This window comes from Ruditapes philippinarum, unplaced genomic scaffold, assembly GCF_026571515.1.
Source record: "Ruditapes philippinarum isolate M1 unplaced genomic scaffold, ASM2657151v2 ctg2725_1_1_1_1, whole genome shotgun sequence".
Classification (NCBI taxonomy): domain Eukaryota; kingdom Metazoa; phylum Mollusca; class Bivalvia; order Venerida; family Veneridae; genus Ruditapes; species Ruditapes philippinarum.
The window spans coordinates 75,706-84,481 of record NW_026863147.1 but is presented as its reverse complement, the minus strand read 5'-3'; the positions used below and the strand labels follow the sequence as shown (position 1 = coordinate 84,481).

Genomic DNA, 8,776 nt, shown 5'->3' with positions numbered 1-8,776 from the left:
CATGAAAGGAAGCTATCCAGCTAGCTTACGGAACGTCGGTGGTTCTACTCAGGTACCCGTTCGTGCCTGAAATAATGCACGGAAGGGCACCTGAAGTCTTCCTCCACCAGTAAAGCTGGAACGTCGCCAAATGACCTATACTGTGTCGGTGTGACGTAAAGCCCCCAAAAATAATTAAAAGAAAATACCGCAGCCCGCAGCATTGTTTCGATCTTCGACTGTTTATAATGTTTATAGCTAGTTCCTTAAAAATTGCAATTTTAATTTAATTGGTACATGTATGTGTATCTCGTATAGTCCGAATAAACAATGCAATTAAGATTTAAGGGTTGGCGTTTATTAAATTGACCCTTCGTAGATGAGCTCATAAAAATCGCATTGAAAGTGCATGGATTTTTACGGAAGAGCATTAGTGCCAGGTGTATGTTTTTTATTAACTCGAAATTTCGAGTTACTAACTCGAAATTTCGACTTACTAACTCGAAATTTCGATTACTTATCTCGAAATTTCGACTTACTAACTCGAAATTTCGACTTACTCTCTCGAAATTTCGAGTTACTTATCTCGCATGACATTGCACGACTTTCATTGGTTGCCATGGTTGCCGGTGAAAGCAAGAATTGAATTCAAAATACTTTCTTTCCTGTGTAGCTGTTGCACAATGACAGAGCACCTTCAACATTTATTTAACAGAATAATTTAATTGGGTCAAATTGTCCACACATACTGAACATATCCTTCGCTTTTTTGTGGAGGGGGGGGGGGGGGGCTTTCCACATTTCCGTGTTAACCGGATGTTTCTTTTTCTAAAGCACACATAAAACCACCATGTGGAGAAACATATCAAATCCAAAACCCACCATATTGTAAACTGTGCAATATTCACGTGTTAAATAAGTTTTAAATGGCGTGTATACGCCAGTTAGTCTGTCACGTTTCTTTATACTCTTAATGTTTTTGTAACATTATTTATTATTTACTAAGACTTTGATTCATATTGTTTTGATAAAAATTGATAAAAGCGGAACTTGTTGTTATATATATGTTGGGAATAATATAAAGCATCCGATTTTACAAGAAATATAGTCAGTCCAACAAATTTGACAAAGGCCTCAGCACGCCCTATTTTGGCCACGCCGCGATACTTTCCTCAGCTGTCCCACACGTGAAGTATAGGATCGTTTTATTCACAGGGGTGAGAAGAATATGATTAGTGAAAAGATATGTTCGAACAGGAGGGATACAATACAACGTCTGAAGAACGCCTGAACGTACAAATTAAATGAAGCCTTGTGTTTTTTAGGTCGGGTGTGTACATGCCATTACTAAGTTTAAGTTTAACTTCAATAGTTTGTCCAGGCACCCGTTTCTCCATCTCCATCGTTCAACGGCACTCCCTACTATATCTTATATTATCTGACTAATAACTTAGGCCATTCTAGTACTATTAATAAGTCGAAATTTCGAGTTACTAAGTCGAAATTTCGAGTTACTAAGTCGAAATTTCGAGATAAGTAACTCGAAATTTCGAGTTACTAAGTCGAAATTTCGAGTTTATAAGTCGAAATTTCGAGATAAGTAACTCGAAATTTCGAGTTAGTATGTCGAAATTTCGAGTTAATAAGTCGAAATTTCGAGATAAGTAAGTCGAAAAACATACACCTGGCACTAATGCTCTTCCGTACACCTGGCACAAATGCTCTTCCGTAGATTTTCGTGTGATATTCGTGTTAAGTGTACACATTTTACTCTAGACATAGAACTTATTAAATGCCAGCTCTAGGGTTAAGGATTAAATCGGAGTAACATGATATATTCTTCTTTTATGACACTTCTTATTCTACAATGATTATATTTTGCAGCACAGCTGTTGTACCCGCAACCAGCTGTTCAACTCGTAACTAGTTGACGGGTGTGAGAATGAATGCCGCATAGTCTGAAGGATTTTTTTACTATAGATGTATGATTTAATGTGATAAATAGAAATAATACGATACATTCATTTTTCTATGTAAATTTCGAGGTAAATGAGTTACGTAAATTACTCGGGACAATCGTATCTGGTACATTAGTTTAACCGACAACTGACCTCTTAAATACTTAAATAGGTTATGTTTACAGAGACATCTTAGTCAAGGCTGGCCCGTGGTTTAATTTTAGCATACTTGAAAATGAAAGTGTTTAAAAGATGAAAATATCATCAAATCTTAAATATTTGTTTATCAAAAAGTATTTGCACATGTGTATGGTTGTAAACAACTACATATATATTTTCGGATCACTTTATAGTGACCCAGTAAACATACATGCATACATGATAAAGGTAACTTACAAGAATATCCTACAAGAGATATTGTGTTATCTACGCTCTTTAAACAAGGACACTAGTCAGATTAGTTGACAGTACATGTGTGCAGGAATAGTATAAACATTTTATAGCACGATACAAAGGAATATTAAAACAACAATGTCTGGAATACACGTGGAAAGTGGAGTGACGGACAAGAGTTATCCTGAACTGTTTGACGAACGAGCTATGCCAAAACAGAACAAAGAGAAGAAGCCAGGTCAACAACCAGATCATAAAATATGTGAATATTTTGAAAAGGTTTGTTACGTTTAACATGTCACGTACATGTAGTTAGTACAGAGATGTCACTTTGATGTTGTACAAGTTAGCATGTAAACATTTGTAACTATTGTAAGAAAAATATTTGTAGGAGAATTTAGCTGAACACACTACATGTACTTGAATAAATAAACAAATACTTTGACTTTAATTAAATGGGTAGAACGAAGTAGAGAATGTATAGATCTATTTATATATCGAGTCTACATTATGATTAATTGTAACACGAATGCTAATTCAGCTAAACTGTATACAGTACATGTATCTTCTGACTTCCAAATCAATTATGTACCACGTACAGTCAAGAAATAAAATTCCAGCTTGTTTTCTGTTTTGTATTAAATACCTTTTAGTTCCTTTTTATTTTATCGAATTGTCACTGGGAGAAAAATGTGCAGCTTGGCCGGGACTCGAACCTGGGACCCTCAGAATATCGTTCCGAGGCTCTACCGACTTAGCTATCCGGCCTCTGACACATCTTCTCCCCTAAATAGTGAACAGTTCTGAACCGTGACATAATATTAAATAAACAGATAAACATCCGGTAATATATTAGAGCAATAAGTTTGGTCTGTATTTCAGGGGTATCTCGTTATTCCTGATTTCTTTACTAAGGAAGAGTTGGATGATTGTCGTAAAACTACGGAAGAACTTGTAGACAACCTTGCTAAAAAGTTGTTTGAAGCCGGTAAAATTAAAGGTGAGATGTACATAATTATTCTATTAGGTTGTTTTTGCTAACGTTTTGAACGTTAAGTATTTATATAGATACTAGTATACGAGTGATGTCAAGTTTCATTTGAAAGCTCTGAAATGTTCGTATTTTGTTCTCCAGATTTATATGAGAAATGTGGTTTGTTCAAAAGACTTATCAAGATAGAGGAAGACTTTCCTGGTGCTAATGTTATATTGCACAAAGTTCCTAACATGCCAATGGTAAGTATACTTTTTGATTGTTTAAATAATATGTCACACGTCTTCTTGGTTTATACAGAATTTATTTTAGTTCGATTGTATAGGAAGCTTAATTATAGCTTATAGACACATTCTCGAATCGATTCATTTACTGGAACCAACCAGTACTAAGCAATAAGTGAAACGACGGCTCTCCCATGACGGGATTTGAACCCGCGTGGATAACGAGCCTTAGATTTCTAGTCCGACTAATTATCTAAGGATCTTATATTTGTACATGTAAAAGATAAAACTTTAGTCTTACATGCACTAATCAAGTTTTACATAACAAATGTTTTTGTATAGAAGATGTAGTACTAGTATTTCACTGCTTCATGTTTTTAAGATGTATTTTAGGACGACCATTTAATTAATTGATATAAAAACTATGAAAAGAAAGACCGAATCATAACAAGCATCGGTTAAATAACTCTTTTAAGAAATTTATTTTGATCTAGGTTCTTTTCTTTCAATCGTGAAAATTGTTATACAATATGGTAATGTATTACAGGGATATAGAAAACTTTGGTCAAATGAGCGTCTGTTGAACTTAGTTGAACAAATCATAGGACCTGATATTGCTGGAAATCCTGTATGGAATCTTCGTACGAAAACACCTCAAAACGAGGCAACGACTGTACCATGGCATCAAGGTATACTTGTTACAACTTCTTATCAATTTTCTGTAATGCGAGTAAATCTTTGTTACGTTCCTAGTTTATACAATACTCTTTGTTTACATTTCTGTTTGAAATTGAAAAAAAATGTATCTGACAATATATGAGTTTATTCAAGCATTGTTGTTTCAACATTTACAGATTGTGGATATTTGGACAACAACTCCTACAAGATGATAGTTCCCACTGCATGGATACCATTACTAGATGCTAATGAGGGAAACGGTTGCCTCCAGGTCATTCTATAAATAATCTCAAATAGTATAACTGAAACAGAATGTCTTACCGTCTATACGGTCTAACATATCAGATTTTATTTCTTTATTCTCTTTTCTGTTTCTATTGCAAGCATAAAGTGTCATGATTAGGCAAACAAATGTCGTTACATAAAAATATTGAGTTTATTTTTTGTAAGAAATAATAAAATATGCTTGATTCAATTAAGTTTATCAGTCTCAGTCAAATTGTTGACCATGTAAAGTATTTCAACACAATAGTTTGAATACTGTTTGGTTACAAATCATTCTATATTGATGTTATTGTTTTGCAATACTCATATGTGTGTAATATGATTCATATATTTTCTCATAGTTTGCTGAGAAAGGTCATAGGTCAGGTCATGTAGCGTTACATAAATGTTGCTGGGGAGGCACATGGTATGTAGAACTCGACGAAGAGGAAATGAAATCTAAATTGGGTATATAGTTTACTGTATTTCACTTTAATCTGTTATTATATAGTGTTTTGTATTTTTTACGTTTATCTACATCATTTCGACTACTGCTATATAATTGTCTGTCTACTTACTGATTATTGCACTATACTTAAAAACAAATATGGACACAATAACGTATGCTATAATATTTGCAGATTGAATTAAATTCGCGTATACACAGAAAACTGGTTAACTAAAATTCTGAGTAATGTTAATTTTACAAAAAGGACAGTAAATAAAACATTGAAATGATAAGGTAAATATAATTACAACACAAACAAACATTCCCGATGCTGTTGATGACGACACAGTAACAAGTTAACAAAGAGAAGCCCTACATTTGCTTGACGAAACAAAACGGTATTCTTGTATAATTAGTTAGAAAACATAATTACAGTGTCACCTTACATATAGAAATATCAGATGTTTTAATAAACATTTTATTTTTTCTAAAGGCGTCAATCTGGACAATGATATCAAAACGTGTCCAATTCAATATGGCGGCCTAGTGTTATTTCAAAACCTTACACCACACCGAAGGTATTTACATTTTAGATTTTCTTTCAAAGACATTCATTATGAAATAAATATATTTATAATTGATGAAAATAATGATTGAAATTATTTTGTAATTTACTGACGGAAATAAGTACTGCTTATACCGCTGAAGTAAAGATAAATTTATGTGATAATCATGTGTTTAGAAGTGCATTTAAGTACTCTTCTTTTTAATGCAATCACATTGTTCCTATTATAAGTAATGAAAAATAAATCAACATTTGTCTTCGTTCGCCAATTCTACATTTCGATTCGGAACTATATGTTTCTAGTTCTGATCATTGTAGTTTACCAAACATGTCCAATGACGTGCGCTGGAGTCTTGACCTACGCTGGCAGCGTCCGAGTGATCCAGATGGTCTCTGGGGCTTAAAGAAGCCCGTTTTGATGAGGACAAAAGAAGATCCGAACATGGAAATAGATTGGACGGAATTTGATTCTGTTGACCGGCACTCGAAACAGAAGGAATCAGTTGCCGATGTAATTTTTGATATTTTTCTCGTCCTATATAATTATTATGTTGTGTGTCCTCTGCGCGCAAACTCCTCACAGTGGCTACCTCCCTTGGCAGAATTGTACTCTCTGTACTGATAAGGGGAGATCACTGCGTAAGGTTTCAAGGTTTATTTGAATACGTCAAGGCCCATATGGGCATGTGACAACATAAAACAGTACATACATACAAAATAATACAAAATGGCAAATAATATGTAAAAACAAAATACTACAAAATGGCAAATTATAAATAGTCATACAACTCTATGATGTAATAAAATTACAGTAATAATTGATTGATAATGGAGGATGAGAGAGAAAAATAAAAAATCATTGCGAGAAAAAAAAACAAAGAGAAAAGACATAAATCTAATAAGCTAACATTATTTAAATAATAACATAATATTTTTGCAAAATATGGCAAGTTTCAAAAGGATATCTGTATTACTATGGTTCATTAATTTTTCAAATTTTAAAGCACTTGGATGTTCATAGAAATATTTATCAAGATACAGCTTTCTTGTATTAACTAAATGTGAACATTCAAAAAGATAATGGAATTCGTCGCCTAAAGAGTTACTGGTACATAGATTACAAGTTCTAAGTTCTCTTGGAATATCATCAAACCTTCCTTTTTCAATAGGAAGTTTGTGATTCATACTTCTAAATTTAAAGAGAATTAAAGCTAAATTCATAGGTAACTTGCTGAGGTATGGCTCAAAACAAAAATCCTGTTTATAAATCCTGTAATTTAGACATTTACTGGAATTATTAATTGTACTTCTCCAATTTTGCATAAAATGATCACGCAAGTCTTAAGTTGACAGTATTCTTGAATGAAGCAGGAGATTCCACATTTTGATTTATCCAGAAATGCGACAATCCAAGATCATTTAAATTATTTCGAACAAAACAGACCCAATCTGATTTAATATTATTCAGAGTATATAAATTATGAGTTGTTCTATATAGAATGCTGATTATCTTATCATGTTTAGAATTAACTATTTTACCCCAGTAATTAAGAACTCTACTTTTAATTTGTGTTGAAAGTGGGGTAATACCCAACTCCCCATAAATCATAACATTTGGAGTACTCTGTTTCAACTGTAGAATTATCTTTAGGTATTTTAATTGAAATTTATCCACATTAAAATTATCTACGTCATTTTCATTTCTTAAAATATCTGCATTCAAATTACTGAAATGCTCATGGAAAACCTCATTAGTTATTTTATTTATTATCACTTTTTTATCAGAAGAATATTTATTTAATAAACTCCAATAAGATTTAGGATCACTATGCTTTAGTCCTCTCAGTTTTTTTTTGACATTGTCATTGAAACTGTTAAACTTTTTATTTAATTCTTTTTTATATCTTTTACTGTTTATCATCATAAGGTTTTTATTACCTTCGGTTTTATTTTGGTAAGAGATTGCTCTGCGCGATGTATGTTTGTTGTGCGGCTTCTGCGCAATGTACGTAAATGTGTGTTGTACGAGCGTACAAGGAACAAAAAGAACGTCAAACTGGCTTTGACTTATCGCCTGGTACAGAACAGCCTATTATAGTAATTATAGTATTAGGACTTTATGAATAACATTAAAACCCAACACATGTATATATTTTAATATTGCACTCGATCTAAATGACACAAGCTTAAACGGCTCAATATTTCATATCTATACATGTAACATTTGTACTTTTATTTAGAACTAAAAAAGGATGTGTACATGAACTTTAAGTGTAATATTTTTGTATATTTTAGAATCCAGCACCAGCAGAAGATCCCGAGTTTGACACGACATTACCCGGTCCTTGGATGAAGAAATGGGAAATTGTTCACATGAATAAACACACTGAACGACATAGAAAAGATGAGGAAAGAACAAGTGCCTAAATGATACTGTTATATGATCTCTCTGATTTAATTAACATTGTATTAAATTACTGACAAACTATTTTCATATTGTATTCATGGTTTAAAGAAATGTGTTAAGTTTGACAAATGGCATATGTAAGGCTTGATGTATATTGTAGCAATCCGTATTTCAACCAAGAAAATGACATGTTCGTGAAGTTAGCCAGACAGCCGGAGCAGCCGGAACAAATTTTCGTTTAGTCCGGCTGTTCCAGCTGCTCCGGCTAGCCTGAATCCGGTTCCGGCTGAACAGCCAGAAATGATATAGTAAAACCTGTGCAAGAGACCATTGATTTATTCCATGATGTAGTTTCAAATTACTTATCACCTCGATATCTGACTCTTCAGACTAGACCTACCTATTGAAATTAAAACAAGAAAAACTAATTGTTTTCTTTAATTTTCTTCTTCAAGATTTGTTAAAACTTTTTCTTTAAAAAAAAAGAAGGAAAAATGTCAAACGTTAACCCCCTCCCCCTCCAGTCGGTGGTTCTTGCTTTAAAAATGCTTTATTGTACAAATAACAATCTGTCGCTAAAACACTTCAATAAGCTTAACTATGACAGAGTAACTTTTAAGAGATTTTGTTCATTGACTTGATGATAATTTCAAACATATGTATACTTTATATCTGCAGGGATTCTGAAATGCAGTGTCACTATTTTTGATGTTAAAGTTTATAATTTAATTTTATTTGTTAAGAATGTCACTTATGCCTATTAGCGCCATAAAAATCAATCTCAATGTTTATAGTTATGCTCATTTCTTGTGTAGGGTATGCGCATTCTTAAATTACTCGGGGGTAGTTTGCCGTTTTTCACGGAA

At 33.0% G+C, this 8,776-nt stretch overlaps 1 protein-coding gene across 1 annotated transcript; it reads left to right on the top strand.

Moving 5' to 3' along the window:
• Window positions 1-2,317: 2,317 nt before the first annotated feature.
• Window positions 2,318-8,044, top strand: LOC132721270 (uncharacterized). The gene is made up of 9 exons (XM_060705550.1): window positions 2,318-2,609; window positions 3,213-3,330; window positions 3,466-3,566; window positions 4,096-4,237; window positions 4,403-4,497; window positions 4,853-4,958; window positions 5,432-5,516; window positions 5,822-6,014; window positions 7,799-8,044. The coding sequence occupies exons 1-9, from the start codon at window positions 2,469-2,471 to the stop codon at window positions 7,928-7,930; spliced, it is 1,113 nt and encodes a 370-aa protein (XP_060561533.1). The 5' UTR covers window positions 2,318-2,468; the 3' UTR covers window positions 7,931-8,044.
• The last annotated feature ends 732 nt before the right edge of the window (window positions 8,045-8,776 follow it).

Bases quoted from the DNA above. Each gene is read 5' to 3' on its own strand.
- LOC132721270 (XM_060705550.1), top strand. From the start codon at position 2,469: ATGTCTGGAATACACGTGGAAAGTGGAGTGACGGACAAGAGTTATCCT. The intron at 3,331-3,465 runs GTGAGATGTACA...TTTGTTCTCCAG, and splicing joins TGAAGCCGGTAAAATTAAAG to ATTTATATGAGAAATGTGGT. The intron at 3,567-4,095 runs GTAAGTATACTT...AATGTATTACAG, and splicing joins AAGTTCCTAACATGCCAATG to GGATATAGAAAACTTTGGTC.